We start from the raw sequence: 24,933 nt of genomic DNA, 5'->3' as shown, positions 1-24,933 counted from the left end.
TAGTTCTATAAATAATATTATACATACACTTTTATTTGCTGAGTTATTTTATATCCTAATACACAGAGATAAGGACTAATTCAGTAAATCGCTAGAGTGTGTAATCGGTATAGTTTGGAAAGCATTAATATTTTCCCCACGTCCCCCCATTATGGGGACAGGGCTGTGGAAAACTATTTTTTCGTTTGTTACAATAAAAAAGTTGTAAGCGTAATATACTGTGGCTAGACGTGACTTGACATTATAAGAATACGACCCTAAAGTTTAAGCCTTGAGTGATTATGTCAGATAGAACAAACTATATACCTATATATACCTATTGATTTGTCTGTATATATACCTATATATATGTAGTAAAGGATATCCTAGGTAAGAAAATATATACCTATATATATGTAGTAAAAGATATCCTAGGTAAGAAAATTAACGCAAGAATTGAATTTATCGCCATTTGTACAGTAACGTGTTGGCATTATACTGGTGTCCCAGAAATGAACGATAAGCCAAAAACAGGTGATAGACCAAGTTGTGACATTTACAAGAAAAATATGAAAATAGATCTTTATCATGTCTTTTTCACATTATATTGATTTTAAAAAATATCAGAAAATGTAGAATTCAAATATATTCGATAATCTAATAATTTAATTACTGATTATAAGTCGGTATATAATGAAAATAAATACAAAACAAGACCGTAGGTGGTCTTGCAAGCGTCTGACTCTTAATGTGGAGGTTGTGGTTTTTCCGGGTGCAAAAATGAAATATTTGATATTTATATTTCTTCACTCTGTTGACAAGACAAATAGTGGAGTGGGGGTCGCAATGCAAGTTAGAAATGGATTCCTTAATGAAAAGCGGAGTGTTTTAACATTATTCTTGTACTAAAATAAATAACTTGCGTAATATACAAATATCTTCTGTAGTATTTTACGAAGAAGATAAAACTGTCTGTCTCTATTAAATATTAACGATAGTCGTTACTTGAAGTCAAAATACAGGATAGTTTTGATAACGACATTAAACCGCAAGGCTACGGATATTCCCCCTAGACGGACTTTATAGGTCAAATGGTATTCGCTCCTTGTAATATGTATTGAAATTCAATATACATTTATACTGAGCTCAGCAAAATTAAAAATCTCCTCTCTTTAGTTGTACATCTAACCGATTTAACAATTTAAATTTATTAAAATAATGCTAATTAATTAGCTTATTACATGTTTTAATGTTATCTGATTTTTTCTTTACTTTTATTCTAAGTTTTCACGTTGTGACAAATTTTATAACTTAGATATATGGGAAGTGGCCTATAGGTTTTGAATTTCATACGAAATGCAACAAAAATAGTACATAAATACTTAGCCTATTCCATATAAAAAAAATAAAAAAAGTATTTTTGATTGCGTTGACTTAGAAGCTTGATTTTTCAGTGTTCTAAGCGACCGTAGATTTGAATATTTGATATTTATTTCAGTTTGATACCTCCTGCAAATGTCTTAAAACTGCAATTTTAAATTATCTCAATTTTATTGTTTCAGATTAACACACTAGATTTGGCGTTAGTGTCAATATACAGAGGCGGCGTCGAATTGGCCTCCATAAGCCAATATTCGGGTTCACCATATAACACTACTGACAGGTATTTATTGAATTATATTTAAACATCTACACTTTAACTATTTTTCTTTCATATGATATATTCAATACAAATAAAAAGTGTATAAAATAATTAATTTGTCTGTAGAGTTATTATTGATTCAAATTAATAGAAATTTGAATATATTAGTTTATTTGAATACATACGATTACATTTTATATGGAATGTGGTCAATAAACTAGCTAAAACATGATATATCCGGTAACCGGAAGTAAATGTTGTAAAACTCTCTGACTAAAATGATCTACAGATCTATCTACTATTTGTAATGATTTTTCAGTTTCAGATTGTTTTTCTTTATTTATACTGTGAGTTTTTCATTCATTTAAGATTTAAGGTAATGGGAAATGTCTTACAGATTTTGATTAATCTGATCATTCTTGACAAAACATATCCTTATAGATCGAGAGATAATATTTAAATTTGAAAAACAAAGTGTATATATAAGGGTTTCGTTTTTCCTTTTCCCCTAACAACATGAATTTTCACTTTTCTGGATAGTTTTTACTTCAAAACATATTTTCCTTCAATATTCACTCATTTCTTATATTATAAAAAATATATATATTTTTTGTATTATACGAAAAATATAAAAAAAATACACTCCTAAAGTAGTATTCAAATTGTCTTCCACTTGGAACCCGATGCTACATAAATTTCATAATAGTAAAGTGCTTGAGGCAATATCGAGAACAGATTAAATAGATTGGGTATTGTACGTAGTGTGTTATCAAAACAATAGTGTTGTGTTAGTCTATATATGCACGATTTATTCGTACAAACTTACTTATATTACACATTATTACATTTATGTAGAAGAAAATGACTTGCTTATAGCAGAATGTGGATTATATTAGCCTTATGTAGTATATTTATGATAATATTGTTTATATTTGTTTTCTAAGTAATAACAGAGTAAAATTTAAATAAAGTCATCGTGATACACCGAGATAGTCTTGACAGTAAAGTTGTCAGAGTAAAACAAGCGTCAAAACACTCTGTCCTCCATTTTAAGATTTTATCTATTTTTTTTTATAGTTTTTGCTACAATTATTTTAGTCGGCCAAACCTCAGCTTTGCTATATGTTGTCTTAAAATAGCTCGGAGCATTAAGCCGTAGTGCTAATTAAACACATGTAAGTTGTGCCCCGACGCTTACTTCGTAAAGCTTATTTATGTAGGGTAAAACGGGGATGGAGGGAGCCAATTGCCTCCAAATGACTAAAATTTAATTTTTAAAATTATTTCGTATTTTCTTAAATCTTCGTTTTTTTATCATTGAAAAAATGAAGATTTATGTTGGATTGTAATTCTAATATTGTTACTTGACTTTTAAATATACCTTAAACTTACATAAGTAAGTTTTTGTATTATTAGAATTCCTTGTAGCCAGTACAATTACTACTGAGACAATATTAAAACAAGACAAAACTACACGCAATATTAGGAATTCTCGGTAAAAACGCAGGACGGAGAGTCCGTATATTAGATTCTCTCTGCTTACTGCGTTATGCGCGTATATAATATGAAGCTGAAATTTATTCAAAAACAAGTAATATATTTTAATTAAACAAGTAAATATAAACTTTATACTCTAGCCTGGTCTATTCGATCTTTTTGCCCAAAGTATTTCTGGTGAAAGTGTTTGGAAACAACAAAAGCAATAAATGGTTGGTGGTCAAAAGTACCGAAGTTCCTTGAGAAGAGTGTTAGGATCGCGCAACTTTCAATGTGTGGAACGTGTTCTAAGCTTTATGTACTTTATAGACGTTATTAACTTCAGCAAGTTGATATTTCATACAGTCGTGGTTTTGAAAGAAAATAACAGCTGATATTTTATATTTTTTTCTTTATTTTTTTTAACAAGGCTAAACGCGGCGTTGAGTTCTGCAAAGGTATATGCAGTACCTTAAGAATTCGGCATAAAGTAGGGAACTAAGTGTCTTAACACTAGGTTCCCTCTGTCTTTAACCTGTTAATTATTATGGTTATAGTATGTCACTTAAAAAAATATAGCACAACAGAAGAGTGAAATGATTTACGTATTAAATACGTGCAATGTACATTAGACAAAAAAAAAACTCTTTACATTTCCAAACTAAATAGCTTAGAAACGCTAGCTTGCAAACAAGCAAAAATTACAATCATTTTAATCAGAAAAATGAACGACGTAACCCAAGTAGCCAACATACGTGTTCATATTAAAAATTAATAAACTCCTTGGACCAACCGTTGCCAACTTCGCAGAGCAAGATAAAGATTAGTGCGAAACTCAATTAAACGAACAAACTTCGAGATCGCGATCTGTATAATTAAATTCTCCCGGCAAAAGTGTTGCGTGATAGGAATAGCACGCAGCGTGTGAATCAACTCTCACATTTACTTCTGTAGATTCAATTTAGTAGGGTCCTAATGTGAAAGCTTCGTTAGTACAAAAAAGATTTAATAAGAAAAGTTAGTTCAGTTGGGGAAAGTGCCAAGTTATTTTGGATTAATTAATTTTTATTTTTATTTTCGTATATTTAAATTTTATGTTCAATTGTTGTCGAGCTTTTTATATTAAGAAGTGTGTTAAAGTAAATTTAAATGTATAATTTGTAGACTATTTTTAGTTTTAATCATTTTTTCATTAGTAAGCTATTCTGGTAAAATATATTAGTAATCACGGTGCTTAATTAAATTTATTTGCTCTTTTCGATTACTTAAAATTAATTATTTTGCAAAATATCACTACGTAGGTTTTCATAGCGTGACCCAGTATCCCAGAGGCCAGTGGTGGCGCAAAGTATGACTTGTGAGCGCGAAAGGTTGTGGGTTCGATTCCCACTTGAGAAAATTTTATATTTTATAAATCCATTTTACGTAATGCACCTCAGCCGTATCTGTTCCTATCTACCTACTAAATAAAATAAAATGTATAACAATTTCTAAAATATACATTTCGATTTAGATTAAACGTGAAAAATCATTTCGAATGCGGTCAGCGAATGTGAATCCGTGAGTAGCCATTATTCATTCAAATGCCATACATACTGAGATAAATAGTAACTCATATAGAAGGCACTGTGTACCGATTTTGTATTCAAATAGCCGCATCGAACACATACATTTTGTTCCAACAACTTGCTTTTAAATAAATATGTACAGATTTATACTTTAGTGGCTGTCACATTTTTATTTTGTATTTTCAAATAAATGTAAATAGCTAACAGATGTTTAATAAATATTGTGGTATTTTTTATTTATTTTTTTTATTTTATGTTTTTGTTTTATTAGTAAACTCTCCTGAGTTGATAATCTATGAAAAGTTAAAAGTAAATTCAAATAATATTGATAGAAGTTAGTTATGATCCATTCGTAAACAAAATACTCAGATATTCCAGATGAAATGGAACATCATACAAAATAGTGCTCCAAATATTGTGTCTATTCTGAAACGGGAAATGAAATCGACAATCGCCATGTTCTTATTGTTTGCTACGACACTCGTAGACTAATATCGCTGCGTAGCTGAGTGAATATGCTCGGAATATTTCTGAAATTGGCCGAATGATGAACAATATGCCTATACTGTACAGCCCAGTTGGAATTGATCTTAGGATCACTAATTTTGCTCTTTTTCTCACATTCTTACTTATTTTATTGAATTTTCTTCAGACAGGTGAACTTAAAAATCAGTCCACAACTCAAAGAATGCTTCAACTGGAGTGTGGTGCCACAGCACGAGCTGGTAGTCTTCGCGAGAGTCAGTGACCCTGCAGTAGATCTGGAAACCACTCCTGCTGATGGTCCTTGGTTGGAAGCTACAGCTGCAGCTATACCCTGGAGTTTGGGTGTGGATATAGCTATTTGGAATGCAGTTGGTATGTCTTAATAGTATCACTTTTTGTATTTTTTTTATTTTTAAAATGTAAGTGATTCTTATATTTTATTTTACCTTTCCCGTTTCTACCGTCTTCCGTAAAATTTTATCTAGTCAATATTGACATTCTGAAATTATAACATAATGACTCTCACACCAGCAATGCTCATCGCTTGCAATCACTAACGTCTAAATTGATCTACTATTTGTTTTTTTTTCTAAACGTATTCATACTATCACTCTTATGACGAAGAAAAAAGAACAAATAGAAATGAATGTTTAATTTATATAAATATTTTCCACAACGAAAGACACGGCAAATACTATATAGTAGTATACAATAGTAAAATTCTATCCAAAACACGCAGTGTATACGACTGGTACTTGCTACCAGCTTTCTCCGCGTAAAATATATTTTAAACTAACTTTTAGTTAAAAAGAATTTATGGTATCTAATAAACAGGTTATTTTTATCGCAACGAAAGTTTGAAAGTGCAAAACTATCGCAATATCCCAAAGCGGGCTCATCTATCAATATCTGAACTATTAACCGCTGAAAACTATGAGAAAGTTGGAAGCCCGCTCGTGTTAGGTGAAGTGGGTAAACTGTGGGGCAAAATTACTGAGTTTATTTTAAATTTTTGGATAAGAATTTAGCGAAATTCTTATCCAAAAAATTAAAAATAAAATCAAATTTAGCGAAATTTGACAGGGTACATACTTTTTGTGATTTTTACTATAAAAATATACCTACATATACCGCTGTGGAGCATCTGTTTTAAAATACTGATTTGGCAGGGTAAATAGATATGTAAATGTATAGGATTCAGAACGCAATATCCTAGATTAAATAAAAAATAAACCAAGAATAACAATTCACGAAGTTGTGTTTGCGTTCCCTGCAATATTCGAAATGTTTTAAATACCTATAAGCGTAATATGTGGACTTATTTATTTATAATTTATATATTTTTTTTTTTAGTTTTACGCTATATACCGCACATAGCAGGTTAGACAGGAGAAACCTGGAAACCTAGTGATGAGGCACTCCGTTTCTATTAAGACACTTGCATTCCCCACTATCAGCTGAACTCTGGACGCATGCCTTTTTAACGTTTTATTTTCCTCATAATTTTTATAATTGTTTTATAGGTTGGGCAGGATGGGGAGAGTGGGGGGTCTGTAGTAAGACCTGTGGAGGAGGAAGACAGACGAGGCGGAGGTATTGCTCCAGAGCTTCGTGTGAAGGTTACGGTGAACAAGGAAGAACGTGTAATACCTTTGATTGTGAAGGCAAGTTTTAAAAGTTTTAAGGAAAAAGCTATTAATACAATTTTTTGCAGACATGTTTATAAGCAGATAACTGAGATGAGTGCTTTTTTGATATAATAGAGAAATGGCTGCCTTGCTACCGAGTAACAAGTGACTTTAATATACTCAAGTTACTAGCTAGTCGGTAAAATGGTGAAATTGGAGAATATTTCCGTTTTGTTATGAAAAAGTTATTCTAAATGCGTCTCTCTCAATGCCTTAACATTGGTTTCCATAATTTGAAACACAATGCCACTAAAATATTTTTGTTAAGTAACTCAATGGGAGATTCTGAAAGGTTCCCTGTCTACACATAAATATAGAGATCATATTGTATCCAACATTATTTTTGACATAAGTATTAATTTTTTTACTTTACTTAAAGCAATATTTGAAACGAATTTTTCAGCTATAAAAAGCGCAACATCAAATTCGACTACGTTCAAATTTTACTTGGACATTGCAATTACACTAACTAAATAACCGCATAATATACTGACATTATTAAACTAGATTTATTAACACCCAAATCCCACTCTGGGTCCAAGTTTGGCAAGTCAATATTAATTCTATTATGCAAGAACTATAAATCTGCTTGCACCAGGTAAACGGTACGACGGTAGCTTAAGTTTCCTTTATGTGGAAATTTCTGGGAAATAACATCGAATGATTATTATATTCATAGTTGAAACTAGGTTATCGAATACTTATAAATTAATTTTATTAGATAAGATAAGCTTAAGTTAAATATTATTCGTGAATATGATTAATGTTCGTGTATTCGCGCCTAAATACTTACGGTTGGTTTTTTGGGGTCCCTATGGATCCAGGGCTAATTTTCGGAACAGAAATAAAAAAATAGAATTATATAGTTATTTTATATTAAGACTTCATTAACAATATCTAAATTAACGAAATATTAGAATACATCAAGAGTTAAGATATAAAAGACCGTCGTGCCGCAGAAGCACGGGCTCAAGCCTGGAGCGTTACTTCTGGTGGAGTTACTTCCGGATATGATTTTTTTTCTTCGCTTTTATAATCAGATACTTCCCTGAGAACTGAATCACGATGGCTGATTACATAATACTAAAATAAAATATTATTTTACACAGGTGCAATAAATCCCTTAGCTCCTGGAGCAAGGCGTAATTTCCATCCAGCCCAAGCAAGATGGGGCTCAGTATCAGACAGGCGCCACGCATTCAGCTTAAAACCAAATTCCTATATATGGATTGCTTCATCTGAGTTATTTGCTTCTGGAAAGACGTTTCCAAGAGAATTTACGTTGTTCATCTCATTGAGGCTACGGCCTGAGGTAAGTTTATAATGAATATTAGTATAAATTAAAAATATTGTAGTAAAAATTGTATTTTAACTAAGGTGTTATTTAATCGAATTTTCATTTTCCGCTGAATCCTGGAGGCACTGCGTGTTGAGTAGCGAAACTCAACACGACTCACCTCGCCTGACTGACCTAACTATGTCGAAAATGGTTATTTATTAAGAAAATTAGCATTTCTTGAAGAGAGACTGAAATCTACTTAGCCAGAAGCATATTAATTTAATGATAACAGCGTCAGTGTAATATTAGCTTAATTAATTTAATAACAAATTCATGACACACTGTACACTCTTATACTAAAACATACCAAGATAGACCACGAAGTCCTTACTTTTAGGTAACGTAAAGGCACTAAAGCTTATTTACTTCCACTTAAGACTTGTCTACCAAATTTCGAATTAAAAAAAAACTTATATTTTGTTAAATTTTGGCATTTTCGCATTTGGAATATATCTGAGGCAAATGAATAATCATAGATTCAAACTCAACTCGATTATAATAATATGTTAAGGATTTCTGTTTCGACATTCTGTCCAGAAGATTCGCGGCGGTCAATTCCGCCATATACAAAACAATATCTATTAAAAATCTGAGAGTGGAAATGAAAATAGCTTTACATAATAATACTTTCTGCCTTTGTAATATAAGGATAAAAAATACACACAAAAATAAATGTTAGCTTAAAAGAAATACCACGTATTAATATTTGGCTGGCTACGTTTATGTTATTATAATACCCAAAGGTGAACCCCGTTTTATGGGTTTCTTGCACGATAGTCTCACTTTAATATATTGATGTTGGCTTACTTTATTATAGACTTAACCTTTGTACGACGAAAAGCTATGGTGTATTCAGTAATTTGAACTCCATTTTGTATAGTGATTATTTAAGTTTTTTCAGCTTTATATTCTATGCCGCATGTAGTGGAGTAGGTAGAGAGAACATAGAGTTATGACACTCCGTTTCTCACTTTATATATTTATGTGCAGAGAGAGAGAGAGTTCTTTTAGATTTGTTAATTGTGTGTCGCTTACTGATTTATTAATAATTTCTTGGCTCTGGTGTTCAACACGCAATGCCTCTAGAATAATCCAGAAAAAAAATCCTTTCATATAATTAAAAGTTAGAATTGAAGTATTTCACTTTAACATCTTTATTAAGAAAGATGCTAGACACATATGTAAATTAATGCACAAATACTCAACAAACTAAGTACTGTCTTGGGATAGATTACTAGCTGCATCGCCAGCTGTGTCGCTAGCAATAAATCTTTGAAATATTTAGATATTCTGTTCTACCTAAAGAGTGTAAGTTGTTGCAAAAGAAAAAGGAAAGTTAAAAACATGCTCATATTGTAAATATATTTTTGTTTAATTAAAAATATATATTTATAATTAAAACGGATTGTAAAGAACAGAGTGGTGCAATAAAATTTGATAGCATGGTTAATCATATTGATCCAGAGTCGTTTTCCTATGGACGGCCCGAATATCGGAACCTGTGTCTGGTACATTTGTGGGTAGCAGACGGAAAGAAGCGGTACAAGATTAATAAATATGATATACTGAAAAACTGGTAACAAATATATAACAAATATAATATAATAATTCGAAACCTACTTCGTTATTAAAGTGCATAGTACGTTTTTATCCAAATGCATTTTCAAGAGAAAGACAGGATATTACTATGCGTTTTATTCACCCTTCGCACTAACTTCGCCGAATATGTCAAAGAGATTTTGCTTTTACTGAAATACATTACTTTCTGAGCTGCATACGTTTCAATCGATCATCATAAAGTGCCGTATATTGTAGCTCCATAAAAGATGTTTATGATGCAATAACATGACTATTGATGGATTATCAATTTTTATATTGTGTTGTGATTTCAGGACTAAGATAGAGATAGACTAGGACAGATTCAGATAGAGACGGAAAGAATCTAGTAAAACTCTCTGTTCGATAAGAAAGAGTGACAGATAGAGAACTTACAACTGGAGACAAAAGGGTTTTTTTTTCAAACTTGAGGTTAATGCTGTTAATTTGTTAGCACTATGTAGCTGCTTGAAAGAACGTCGTCATTCTTTCAAGAAAGCATGCAAGGGCGTTCCCTGCGAGACTCGAACCTCGGCTTGCGGGAAGGGAATTTTCCTAAACCCAAACGAAGTTACGCTAGACTAGTATCAGAAAGTGTAATAACAGTCGCTGTAACGATAAAATGACTAACTTACACAGGTTTAATTAAAACGGGAAACGAATTATGAAATAAACATTTTTTGTAAGCGAAAAAATTTTTCAGAGCGTAACGTAATTTACGACCGCGGTATTTATTGCGTAGCGAAGGTATACCTCTACATACATAATTTTGCTAAATAAGACTAATGGTACCTACATATTGTTAATGGACTCACAGATTGAAATAGATTTTTGTCGTTTTATATTATTGTGTTTTACAATTAATATTATTATTTGAGGTTATTCATGATGCAGGAGCCCAAGCGTGCGACTGTAAACGTGACAGGTGGAGTATTCGATTCCTAATCGGAGAAATGAAATATTTAATATTATCATTTCCTCGTTCTGGTAGCAAGGCATTGAACTCAATGCCTCCAGAATTCGGTAAAAAGTATGGAGTGGAAGTGTCTTAATGGGATTGGAATGTCTTTTCACTACTTTCCCAGGATCCCACTACCTACCCTACTATGTGAAGGATACAGCGTGTAATTATACATTTAATTATATTTATACGTGAAAACCTTAACTACTACTAATAAAATTTGTTTCAGAGTGGCGGCTATGGGCAAGGAACTCTCTTCTCTCTCCGTTCTAGACGTAGAACGGGTGCATTCCTCTCCTTAGAGCTGGCGGGTCGAGGCGCCGCCCGCCTGGTTCACGCCGGGGGCGGGTCATCCAGATCCATATACTTAGCAGTACCGTTGTATGATTTTAGGTGGCATCATATTGCTATAAGGTAAGATTTAATAAATATTTTTTTTTAGCTTCACGCTATATTCCTCATTTAGAGTAGGCATAGGGACAAGTCACTCTAATAAATGAGTTTTACTATATTTTTTGATCATATAATTATGTTAATTTTTTATATAAATAGTTTTCCCACGGTCTTTTAGAATTAAAAGTTCTAGTTAATTAGTAGCTAAGCAAACGTATTTCACTAAGATGAAATCTAATTTCTCCAACATAATTATTTATAATATTTAAAGCAAAACTTATGACAGTACCAAATATCTTGTAATAGGTAAAATTTAAATCACGAAACTTAGATCAAAATGATAGTTGAATCCCTTCTAAACAGTTTAATTAAATATCTATAACAACAGAGCTATCGATCTAAGTTGTCAAGCTCAGTACTAAACTTCAAGAAGTATATTTTAATAGCAATATTGTAAGGATCCAGATATTTTTGGTGACAGTCCGGCCTTTCTATTTGATCGACACTTAAATAGAGTCGTAACGTAAATGTAACGTAAAACGTAACAATCGTTTTTTTTAAAGTGCCTATATCTTATTAAAGAGTATTAAAAAATAAATTATAATAGATTTGTTGGACTACACCATTATTTGTTGGGCCAATCTAAATTACTTTATTGTACTAATAATTCTAATATCAGTTGCAGTCAATTCAGTAATATATTTTTTTTATTTCATTCGACAGAATGTATATTGATTTAACGTATTTCGTTTTAAACTGATTCAAATAAAACAAACACTAAATGTTAAGGGAAATTTGATAAAATACAAACGAGCTCATCTTCGCGTATAAAAATATATAGAGTTATTTTTCACAAAGCTATCTTTGAATAATTATGAAAATAACCTTTATTTTTATCGCAATACGAAAAAAAATATGTTAATTTATAATTTTAGCATAACTAATTCATAATAATTAATAATAATATTTTCTTTAGCGTCCACGATGACAACACAGTGAGAGTCTTTGTCGACTGCCGCTGGCTTCGGACAGATGTTCTCGAGAAAGATGCTTTAGACACTCCTAGGGATGCTGATCTCATAATAGGCTATCTTTTCTCAGTAAGTACATAGAAATGTCTTAAAATATAAATTAGAAGAGAAAGTATTTACAAATCCCATTTTTTTTAAGTCCCGATAGAGCCCAATTAGTAGTTAATTGTCATTATTGTAGCTAACAAGACAAAGTGCGGCGATGAGTTCTGCCATTCAATAAGTATCTCGGAATTTGGACGAAAATAAGGAAAGGAGAGTCTTAACACTAGGTTTCTCTACTTACTATATGCTGAAAAAATATATTAACAAGTCAAAACATATAACTGCCTTGCATTACAAGAAAATATAACAAAAAGAACACAATAGCTGAATCAAATAGAAATATATACAAAAGGCTGTGTATTTTTTTCATTGTTTTATTCTATTAGTATTTTTCTAGCGCAAGATTGTATTTTTAGGTTAATCTTCCAAATTGACGTTTTACGAGTAGTTTGTTTTGCTCATCTGAGTCAAAGGAGCTGAATTAATTCAGGCTTTCAGGCTTTAGTTTCTGTTTTAGTTCAATTAATTTATGTTATTTTGTACAAAATTTACTACGTTTTGGCAATATTCTAAATAACAATTACCATAATAAGAAAATTAATAGATCCCTTTAGAAATAAAATATCAAAACTCCTGTCGATCGCAGTTATGTACTAAATAAGTTTTTTGTCAAAATAAATATCACTGTACCCCAGAATGGGAATCGAATCTATAACAAATGTGTTACTGATCTACAACGGCCTCAAAATATGTACAATAGTAACACTAAAAAGTTAAACATATTAAGTGATTCATACTGATATGCACCAAATTTTCAATATTGTTTACCTATTACTTTTTGCCGTTATTAAGTTTTATTTTAGTTATTTATACTAAAAGTTTTAATACATAGTACTGAATACATGTAAATAATTGAAAATTAATTTGCTTTTGTTAAATATTTTTACCTGGAATTTAATATAGAATATTTTGATATAAAATATATTGTTACAATGTGAAAAACGACCTGGGAAATTTTTGAGTTAATAAATTCGTATAATAAAAGTTAATTAACTATCTTCCTATAACGATTTGTGATAAATAGAGCAATAAAGTTTCAGAATTCCTAACCAGGAATAAGCGTCTTTTTACTTATATATTTAACTAGCGGCCTGCTCGCGGTTACACCCGCGTGAACTATGTTATTATATTATTAATTTCTGTCTCCATGACTACGTCTTAGTGACGTCTATGCAAAATTTGAGACTCACAAAAACAACCCCTTAGAAGTCGAATATTGAAAATTCCCGTCTTAGCGAGCACCTACATCCTATAGGTAACTCCTATGCAAAATTTAAGATTCCTAGCACTTGTAGTTTCTAAGATTTCGTGATGAATGAGTGACCTATCGTTTTTATATATATAGATATATAGTTTCCATATCTCGGTAACTGATATAACAGACATAGGAAGGTATCGATATCGATGGTACTAGAAGAACGTCACTTAAAAGACAAAAAGACTTAGAGAGGATGTATGAAGAGATTAATGACAGTGAATGACCAAAAAGATGTATAGAGAGACCGTACCGCGCGATGCTCTGTCCTCTCTGACCACTCCGCTATGAATAAAAAAATAATACTTCTTAATAACTCTTATTAAAATTGATTCATCTTCACATGTTATACAATAAAATCTATTCACTCGATATGTAATTTCATACAACTCTAAATATTTTTCTCACATTACCACCCACGAGTAAATCGTCCGTCCAATAATGAAGTGACCCTCCAAACTTTTGATATGAATCATGGCATTTCTCATAAAGATTTCCTTCCAACAGGGCGACTTAGAACAAATGGTCTTAGTTCCGAAGGCCGGACAAGCTCACAAGCAATGCTCCACCCAAGTATTCGGGGTGGCGCCATTCGTGACTCTACGTGACACGTAATATGTATGTATGAAAATATTATTAATATATATCGAATTATAGTTATTATGTATAGAATATAGATTTATGTATGCTATTTATATGATATATATTTAGAATAAGAGTAGCTTAAAAAATGTTTTGTTAAGAACTTTGAATTTTAAAAAATTCAGCGAGGATTTCGCACAAATTGAACTTTTTTTGGGTCGAGGTCATTTGATTCTAAAATTATAATCATTATTAATATCAGTGTTAAGAATATTTTAGGTTTACCATTTGTCATCGCTAAAAGGAAAATAGAGTCGATGAAGATATTGTGTATGAATATTGACACCGAAAGTGTTTTGTCTCTAAATTTACTGTAAAGTGCTTGATTTGTTTAAACGACTTCAAAAAAAAAAGGTTTTTATTCTATATGTGTTTTTCCTTTGGGTACCTAACTACTGTTTGTATATAAATTGATGTAAGTGTAAAATATAAATAATGCTTATTTACGTTAGAGTCGTTTTATATAATACATTTAAATTTTATATATCTTTTATTTGTTACTACTAAAGTTTTTATTATTATTTAAAGATAAAAGTTAATTTATTTCAATTGTTGATTAAAATGGAATATTTAGGTTATTTTTGTTTACAATTTCAGAATTGCTTGACTAATTGATAAGTATGTGTTTTGTAAATATAATATCCTGTATAAGATTAATTTTTAAGAAATAATGCAGAATATAAAAACTTAAAAGTTCGAAGAGTATTTTAGATGACTTCATTCCTGAAAAGATTTGTAATACTTGTATGAGTATTTATATAGACTATAAGTAAACTTTTATTAACGTTAATTTTTCTACCATAAGCCTGCCACGGCACTTCTTCTTATAAATTAAAAATAAAACAAATTATTTTAACGTTACCTTAGCGTTTACTTTAAACATATTCTTATTTATATAGAAGTCAAATTATAATATAGTACATAAAATTTCGTTTCGCAATAAAATCATAATTTTTAATTGCTATTTATTTAGAATTGTAACGTATGTGAAATTACTGTAACAATTAAAGTGTACTTGTAACTAAAATAAAGTAGTATAAGTAGATGAATTGTAAGAATTTAAAATTTTTGTATGATACAATTCGCTGAGTGTTCGGTTTTCAGTATTTTGGCCTAAAATGTATATAAAATTATACATAATCTTAAAAAATATTGATTTTCTTTTATTTTACTAATTGTACTAATATTACTGAATAGAGTTAAAGTTTCTGCTTTACAATCAATTTTATGTAACAAACATTAGTCATTACGATTAAAGTCTGTCAACTTTTATACAGAATTAAAGCAAACTATCGATTTCTTTGCTGCCTACCATACTAATCAAAACATGGAGAAAGTTGCAGAAACCTTAACTGTAATACAATAGCAAAGTAGAATAACATTTTGTTTTTAACAATTAAAAAATTGCGTGAATGTTGTTTATATTTCTCTTGGATAAATGAATAAAGAGAATTATGCTATATATGATTGTTTTATTTTTTTATTAAACTTTAGGGCCACTAGTAGCAGATATCGTCGTTTAAAATAAGATGATAATAATAAAAAAAACATTCTCAACAGAATTTGAAACTAGTAAGTTTTATGAAGAATTAGTAACAGGTATAACGCGACGGTTGTGAGTTCGATCCCCACTCGAGGGAATGAAATATTTTTTATAAATATTTTAATTTCTTCGCTCTGGCACCAAGGCAAAAACCCGTCGTTGAGTTCCGCCATTCAATACGAAATGACTCGAAGAAGTCGGCGAAAAGGGGTGACGGAGTGCCTTAACACTAGGTTACCTCTGTAAACATTAAAATAATGTAATGAATGTAGAAAGATGTAGAATGTAGATGCAACAGCCGTTAGTTAGAATAAACATGACTGGCAAGTCGCCAGCCATAACGTATAATATGTAAGTTAACCTCAAGGCGACTGTGTGAAACGATAACAGAAAGAGGGAAATAAAATAGCATCATATTTTGTGATAGTATTATAGCGTCGCGGCACAGTGCGACAGCGTCTTATTGTTAACTCGATGGTTGTAGGTTCGATCCCTACTCGGAATTTTAGCTATGGAATTGGAAGATGATAAAAAATGCTTTTAATGCTTTTAAGTGTTATCCCATACTTACGAGAGTAATATTTTTTTAGAAAAACGTATAAAAATTGTAATTAAGAGGGATTTGAACCACGCCTCTTAAAACCGGCCAAGCGCACTGACCTCTAAGCCACACGCTCTCATCAAGCTACGATGAACTTATACGCCTGTTATAACTTATTTATACAACGTAGAGCCCTTCGATTCGTTAGGAACCCAAGAGTCTGTGAAAGATTCTAGTAACCAGGTAAAGCGCGGCATTAAATTACGCAACTCAACACGCAAAGCCTCGAGAATTCGGTAGAAAATAGGCAACAGAAATGTTTTATTGGGAACGGCGAGTCTTAATGGGAATGGAATATCTCAACACTAGGTGCCCAGGTTTGCTCTATATGCGACTCCAGCTAAAAATTTTATATTTACATTTCCAGCATACAGTGCAGAGCTCCCCGACACTTAATTATTACATGTTATTGGAAAATATCAAACACTTTTTCAAACACGCCATACAAATTCGATTCGTAAAATGTAATCAAATAATTTCAGAGATAGCCCTTATCAAATGTAAATGTCTCTACTTTAGATATAGAACTGGCTACCTTCCAAGCGCCGTTTCATTTCTGTATTGGCATCAGCTTATTGAGAACATAGCTCACTTTGTTCCTACGATTGCTAATTTAAGGCTCTCTGGAGTAGAAATAGAAGAAAACTTTTTAAAACAAGTTTAAAATTAATTTAGTTTTGACGTGAACAAAAAATTGCACTTACTGTGGAATTTAAATTTTAGAAGATTTATACCTAAAATAAACTAATATTTAAATTAAGAAACTTCTTTGAGACATCATCGGCGGCAATAAAGAGGATCTTATTATTTACTTGATGAGTGTGGGTTCATATTCCAAATGTGTTGTCAATTAAAATTTTCCAGGATTACGAGTTTGGGTTGTGCATTGACCTATGGATATGTCAGTCACCTTACAGTGTTATCTACACTAATGTTATAAAGCTGAAGAGTGTGTTTGCTTGAACAAGTTAATCTCAGGAACTAATAAAGTAAATGAAAATATTAACCCATAACCAATGCAGATACAATCGCACGTTTGAGCTCCTGCACCACGACCGCCACACAAACATATTTTATTAGATAATACCCTCTAACAATTTAACGCTTAAGAAAACATACTGCCAAGTTGTAAGCATGAACGTATCATAAATACCAGGATCTGAAAGGCGTTACTGAATGTAGAACGCTGCAATAAATACTATGGTAGAATAGAATATGACGCCTCTTGGGATTACAATGACTTAAAGTTATATTATATTATGTTTAACGTTTATTGTAGTGTTGAAAATTCTTTTATTTTCTAAGCAGATTTCATTTTATGTACTTATTCTATACAAGATATAGCTAATACTATTTAGAACTAATGAATATATATTTTTTTTAAAAATCTTGTTCGTGCTTTTTATGGACAGATAAAATAAATAGTAGTATAATGAAAACACTAATAATTAAATGTTAAACATTTATATAACTTACTCTTTTTCTCGCATATAATTTAAAAAAACAAACTAGCCTTTCTTTATCTTGCCAGAAATAATTCTTTCCTTCCGTAATTTTTATTATTAATAATAAAGAAAAATAATAATCAATAAAAAAAGCATCGAATTGGACAAGAAAAATCATTTTCTTCAATCACCACAAAATAAATGTCAACTTTAACGCAACCACAAACATTACTAGGAAGTAACAAGAACTGACTTCTAACTTCTAAGTCCTGTTATGAAAGTTTATTTCTGCCTAAATAATGTAAGTTAAGACTCCTCAAAACTTTAAGCCACGTTCTAACAACTTTGAAGTTTATTATGATATTCATATAACCACGTTGCCTTAGAATTGATATAAAAATATATTAATTTGGATTTTTTAATACATATTTCTAAAACATCAGCTTCATGCTGCATCCCGCACACAGCAAGGTAAGCAGAGTAGTGTTAAGACACTCCGCTCTGTATTCATATTACTACTGCAATGTAATATATATTGATATTCGTATATGAAAAAAAAAATGTTTAGTTCATCTAGTAGCTAATTATACCGTTCTTGTTAGTTCAACACGACAGGTAATGAGGAAACCGATACTTGGCAGAAAGTAAACCTCCTTTCAAGCAGAAGCTGTAAAAGTTCAGGGAAACCACCAAGAAACTTTATAGCAGAGGCGTATTTAAATGTTTTTTATTTTAAAATTGTTAAATAACTTTTCGACCCTTAATTAGTCTTTTGAAATGTGAAGAAATGAGCTTATTACGTCAGAATGAATGGAATGAAAATGATTTTTCAATTTTGATGAAACTATTTAACAATTTATTCACAATATGAAAAGTTGAGGTGTTTTTAATTAAAATTTCAAAAACAAACTAGATTTTTGATAAAAAAGATGAATTCGTAAAAATACGTTATAAATATCGACTATAATTGTAATATTAGGAAGGAGTTGCTACTTTTTGGAATCAATCCAAGTAAAATTAGACTTTGCTTTCTTATCTCGGTAGAATATACATATATTTTTATACATTTGTTACAAATTTTGTCTTTAGGATTTTTCTGTAGATATTCCGATTCCGAAAATCCAATTAGAGTTTATGAATACTTGTCCTGTCTTGGTATATATTTTTTCTATCTTAGTTAATATTTATTTTTCCGAAATTCTAAGAATTATTATTATTAAAAATTCTAAGATATTTTCTAATTTATTTATTATCTAGGTACGTAGTATGAGTATGAATCCGATAGTTGAGGGTTGAACTGCCACTCCAGGGAATGAATATACAGGGTGTCCCAGGAGTCAACGATAAAACGAAAACGGGTGATAGACCAAGTCGTGACAATTATGAGAAAAATATAAAAAAAAATCTGGGTCAAGTATTTTTGATATTATATTGATTTTAAAAAAATATCGGAAAAACCGACACCCTGTGATGATTTTTCAAGTCCTAAGACTACAAATATTACTCTTTTTTCGTTTTTTTTCTGTAATGTAATCATGAGTAACCCTTCTGTGAATTACAATTTAAGATTGAAACATACCTGCATCGTTTTTCAAGAAAATGTGGTGTTTTTGCCAAACATTAAATTCAAAATATTTACTACACCCAACTTTAACCGACTGTACTATAAAAAAAATGTACTACACTGTTTTTGCAAGTAACTTTAAAAGTTGGCGCATTTAATCTGAATTCCGAAATGGTACGATACTTGCTGGATTTTTTTGAACTTCAAGCAATTTTGAGCAGAGAAGGCAGAAGAAACATGGCAACCTAGTGTTGAGACAGTTCGTTCTCCATTAGACAATTCTGTTTCCCACTTTCCACCAAATTCTGGAGGCATTGGGAGTTGAGTGGTGGAACTCAACTTCATTCTCCCGAGTGAGAATAGAACTCGCAACCTTCGCGTTTACAGGCTGGGACACACGCTTGTTTCCCTGCGTCATGACAACCTCTAAATGATTATACATTTTAATTCTTCGCTTCGTAAGACACAGTGCGGCGTTAAGTTCCGCCAATCAACTTAGGTATCACTTAATTCCCATTTACATATTCTACATAATAATATGGACATATTTTATAAGCTTACATAATAACCTTTCATATAGCTCTAGCGTTGAGATTATTAATCTGCGCAGAATTCACCAAGTCTCGAGTGACACGTTGCATTCGATAGAAACACCTGGTACGCAGCACTGCATTCAAATTACAATATTAAATTATATGAACCGAATTGGATGTAAAATGTTCATATGTGTCTTTCTGGTCGTTTGTAAAAATAATAATCCTAATTTGTTATTTATGGCTGAAGCAAAATATTAAATTACACAATATTCATATCGATATTTTTAGGTTTTGGTTTAATGGGTTGGTTGGTTGTTTTAGGTTTTTGCAAGCCAGCCCCAACGGGCAACATGTACTGATTTAGTTGATCTGACAGAAAATATAGTAGAGGTGGACTGGACTCTTACAAACAAGTACCTAGACGTTGTTAATACAGACTTTAGTAAAGCTTTACGTTAGGCTTTAAATTATCTGCTTATGGTATTTCTAGTATTTTTTTAGGTAGGATCAAATCTTACTTAGAAAAACAAATAATCTGTATAGTGGTTAACGGTTTTCATTTAGATTCGCGGAAAACAACGTCTTGTGTTCCGCAGAGGCTAAGTGATACACCTGTGTCTAATATAATAGGTATGCCTATTGCTTTTAAATTTTCTAAAACTTTTTTAAAGGGACACCTTTGATACGTTTATGTCTGCATGCGTCGTTGACAAATGGTGTTTTATTTTACAATAAAGCTATACATTTATATTACAAAAACTAGACCGTATCCAAAAATATTGTATTTGTATCTTGCTACGATACAATTTTCTTCGTTATTTCTATATACAAAACAGTTTATATGAAAAAGCTCCTGAAAAGCTTATATCAAGAAAGATATTTCTTAGCTTGCTGTAAACAACCTCGTTCGTAAATCTTTTTAATACGCCTGTACACCATTAGTCTGATGGATCATTTCGCTCACGTAATAAGAATAAAATTATATCACTTAGCGTTGAATAAATGTTTGTTATTACTTCAATCCATTACTTGTATTATTTTGTTTTAAGTTTTTGTTGAAATATATACAGATTTATGTTTTTTTTCCCTCATAGCAGGCTGCTTAGAGGGAAACCAGTGCTAAAACACTCTGTGCTCTAATTTCCGCTCAATTTTTGAGACTTTTCAGAGAGAACTCAACGCCGTATTTGTTCTCCCGAGGCACGAAAATGTTTGTTCTTGTTTGGAAAATTTTAAGTAAAGTATTTTCGTGAACAAGCAAGAGCTTTTGGCTTTACTTTTAACTGCTGCTTTAAATAAACTAATGGAAATTATGAATTTGATTCGCATCCATTTCTGATGGGATGGCAATGAGACATGGATGAATATTAATATTTTTTTCTAATATATATCAAATTTCATCAAAATATGAGTTTTGCCTATGAGACGATATCCTAAATTTTACAGAGTTATTTCCCAGCTGTTTTTAATACATTATTGTAAAATCCAAAATCAAATCTTCTCTTGCCACAATGTTTACAATAATGCTGCGTCACTCTACTCTCTTTAAATCTACTACTTTTGAAATAAAAAAATATTTTCATATAAACATCGAATGACATACAAAATCATTATTCATATTGAAATGTACTGTGAAAATATGTATTGAATTATAAAAATTTCTTTAAGCATTTGCATACATAGCACGTCTTCGAGCTGTCTTTCGAGTTGTCTGTATCTAGGTCAAACAATAACGCCTAGTTGGTGATTATTTCGTATATTGTATTTGTTTATTGGATTATTATTTTCGATTATTTAACTATCTAAAATTAAGATAATTATTTCTTAACTATAAGGCTTCCATTTTTACTTTTTGAGGTATGGAACGGAACCTTAAAAAAAGATAAATATTACCCTAATTGAAATATAAACTCATTACCATCAATTCTAGCCATACAAGAACCATAGACACTATGCCGTTCATATTAAATAAAATAAAATAAATCACTATTTTATCTTTCACAATTTCTTCACAGCCAATAGCAATAATAATAATTCACATTAGCACGTCATCCCGAGTAAGGTAGCCGTGGCTCGTTCATTGATTTATGGCCAGGCGGGATTGTAAGGAGATACTGATAGTATTACTGAATCATATAATTTACAAAGCTAGCTTTTTCTGTATTGGATGGATAGATGTTTTGCAGGTACTTTTATATTGTGGCCTCATGAATATTATGTTCACTCGGCATAGTAAAATATTGTAAAATATTGAATATTTTCATTTCCTCGCTTTGGCAACGAGGTCAAGCACGGCGTTGTGCTCCGCCATTTCCTTCAGCATGGACAGAGCTCTGTACGGGATACAGCTTGACAGTAAAAAAACTTACTGTTTACAGAATTTCCCGCGAGGGATTTTATGTATTGAATAATTAATATGTATGCTCACAGCCAAATCGCAAAACAATTTATCAACTATATTAATAAGACTTAATGCTTATTGTAATTATGTTAAATTTAAAAATAAATGTATCAAGAATATCGATTTGAGAGTAAAGAAATAGTAACACTATAATTATATGTATACAATTATACATATTTATTATATATCAAAATAGTATGCTTAATGAAAGTAATGAAAAAAGGTAGCGCTGTATAGGTATATTTACACACATTATTTGAACCGAAAAAGGTTAAACATTCATAAAAGGCGTATATTTACTTTGAAGCGCGTCCAAAATCGTTATAAAGGGCCCAATTGATATAAAATTCGACGTTTTTATTTCAAAATCACAACATATGTAAACACAGTGTAAACACTACAATCGGGGCTTCGATTCCCGCTCGTGAGAATGTGTTATTTCTATTTCCTCGCTCGTGTAAGAAGACTAAAGTGGGGAACGGAGTGTCTTAACACTAAGTTCCCTCTGCCTAACCTACTGTGTGCGGGATACCGCGTGAAGCTGATTTTTGATTTTTTTAAGTGCATTATACTTATGTAGTTTATATATTAAATATTTATTATACATATTGATCCTAAAGTACTAAATAGAAACGAACATTTAGCTTTATTTACTTGTAAATCCATCTGTCAGTCCAGCTGTAAGCTCCTCTCCCCTGACATCGGCACTCGTCGTAATCCAACGGTAATGCCGACGTCTTGAGTGCGTTCTTCAACATAGTAGGTAGCTACTTTTCGCTTCCGTTGATATTTTATGTGATATCTGGAATTCAATTTAAGGTTTTTTTTTTGGGAATTAAGTCCGGGGAGTCGCTAAAAAGGTAGCCCAGTATAGGTCATATTTTATTATTTTTTATTTTCCCACTCAAGTAGACAGATTGTTACATTAAATCCTAACTGCGTTGATATTTTTATATCTATCAATAACAAATGGATATTTATATAATAGCTTTCAAGGACTAACTAAATAATTTCACGAAAAGATAAATCCAAGAGACAGACCCAATTATGGCTCACTAATTGGCCTCAGTTCAAAGTAAAATGTTGAAATAAAGAAAATATATTATTTTTAGTGTCCACAAAACATAGATAAATTACTCAATTCTGTACTCAATACTCAATTATGTATTTTCAGTAAAGTAAACATAAGGTTATTGTTAACACACTCCTTTCTCCACTTTGGGTAATTGGAAACATTGTTTTTTGAGTGGCGGAATACAACCCTGCGTTTTATCTTGCGACAGGAGATAAATAAGTCCCATAAGGCGAGATCGAACCCACAATCAATGGCATAATAGTTTCCTTGGATGTCTCAGATACTAATATTAAAAAAAACAAGCTGATAAAGCTAACTATAGCGATTCGTTGAATGCGCTAATACAAATAAGTAATAATTCGAGGGGAAAAAAATTGTACTGGATAGTCCATTTGTCGAGGAAGTCCAGGTCAGGCCAGGTCATAGTTAGCACGGCTATGTCATGTCATGACATGTGTCATCTCACTTTTAGTTATTTCTATTTAATTTTATATTAATACATAAATTTGTTTAATACGTTTATAATTATTTAGGATAATTAAGTGGGATTGGCTGGTGGATTAATTGCTTTGGTATTGGTTTTCCAGGCAGTGTCACTACTATTTTATATCGTAATGATGAAATATGTCATTATATTATTAACTACAAATTTTATTAATTTTCAACGGTAATACCTAATTATGTGCTTGTGATGATTGTAGATTTGATTTTTACTCTGGATATTATTTATATTTAAAATATTTATATTATCTCGGTGCAGATGTTGATCATTTACCATCAGGTGACCCATATGTCCGTTTGTCTTGTCTTTGTCACAAAAGAATACTCAATATAATGGAGCCAGGACCTGAATAATGGAACCCTCCTAAAGATACTAGTGAACCAATCAACTTGAGGCCCTTATAATTTATAGCTCCGAACACATTCTGTGGCACATGTGGCACTTTTTGTAGAAAAACGTGTTTTTGAACGATGTAGCTATTTTATTTTATCTTAATCTGATATCATAATAAAGATATTATGTTTCTACATATATTATATTTTTGTAATATAATTGTGAATTCAAAATTCTCTAAACAAAATATTTATATTTAAACCTTCGTTGATTACCTACTTAAATTTCATCAAATACAGTGAAAAGGGTGAATTTTCGAGAAATATTTCTGTAAATTGGAAGAAAACTATATTTTAAAAGCTATGAGTTACAGAGCTCAACGCCGCACTTTATGTTGCCAGGTGAAAAACGAAAATAATTGAAATATACCAACAAGCTGAGATCGAATCTACAACCTTCATATTTACAGTCAGATGGTGTTTCATTGCACCGCGATAACTCTAAAATTACAAAGTCTTCTATCCCCTACCACTAAATATATTTATTTCAACAAAATGACCTGTCCTAATGTCGTTAGCTACCTGTAGATAGCCGGCAAGTTCTAATGACAGAGTAAGAACTTAAAATTGAGTAAAGATTTCCTTCAAGATGAATAAAGTTAAATAAGAAAACGGCTGTATAAACGTATCCGACGAATTTCAACGACAAGTTTTTATAAAGTCGTTGAAAAATCTTGTTTTTTGCTATTAGCATAAGTAGTTTTCTTTTATCA

At 31.2% G+C, this 24,933-nt stretch overlaps 1 protein-coding gene across 1 annotated transcript in view; it reads left to right on the top strand.

Moving 5' to 3' along the window:
- Nucleotides 1-15,623, top strand: part of LOC146529145 (uncharacterized) — a 37,752-nt gene extending 22,129 nt beyond the window's left edge. The window contains exons 3-9 of the mRNA XM_085201777.1: nucleotides 1,542-1,642; nucleotides 5,318-5,523; nucleotides 6,675-6,815; nucleotides 7,949-8,151; nucleotides 10,965-11,149; nucleotides 12,105-12,228; nucleotides 14,027-15,623. Of these exons, the coding sequence (XP_085057903.1) occupies nucleotides 1,542-1,642; nucleotides 5,318-5,523; nucleotides 6,675-6,815; nucleotides 7,949-8,151; nucleotides 10,965-11,149; nucleotides 12,105-12,228; nucleotides 14,027-14,134 (1,068 nt within the window). The 3' untranslated portion in view covers nucleotides 14,135-15,623. The remainder of the gene's footprint in view (nucleotides 1-1,541; nucleotides 1,643-5,317; nucleotides 5,524-6,674; nucleotides 6,816-7,948; nucleotides 8,152-10,964; nucleotides 11,150-12,104; nucleotides 12,229-14,026) is intronic.
- Nucleotides 15,624-24,933: the final 9,310 nt, after the last annotated feature.

Source organism: Heliconius melpomene, chromosome 18 (genome assembly GCF_056956725.1).
Source record: "Heliconius melpomene rosina isolate 202511_hmr_F chromosome 18, ASM5695672v1, whole genome shotgun sequence".
Taxonomy (NCBI): domain Eukaryota; kingdom Metazoa; phylum Arthropoda; class Insecta; order Lepidoptera; family Nymphalidae; genus Heliconius; species Heliconius melpomene.
Note: the sequence above shows the minus strand (reverse complement) of the source record. Positions and strands in the feature narration are given on the sequence as shown.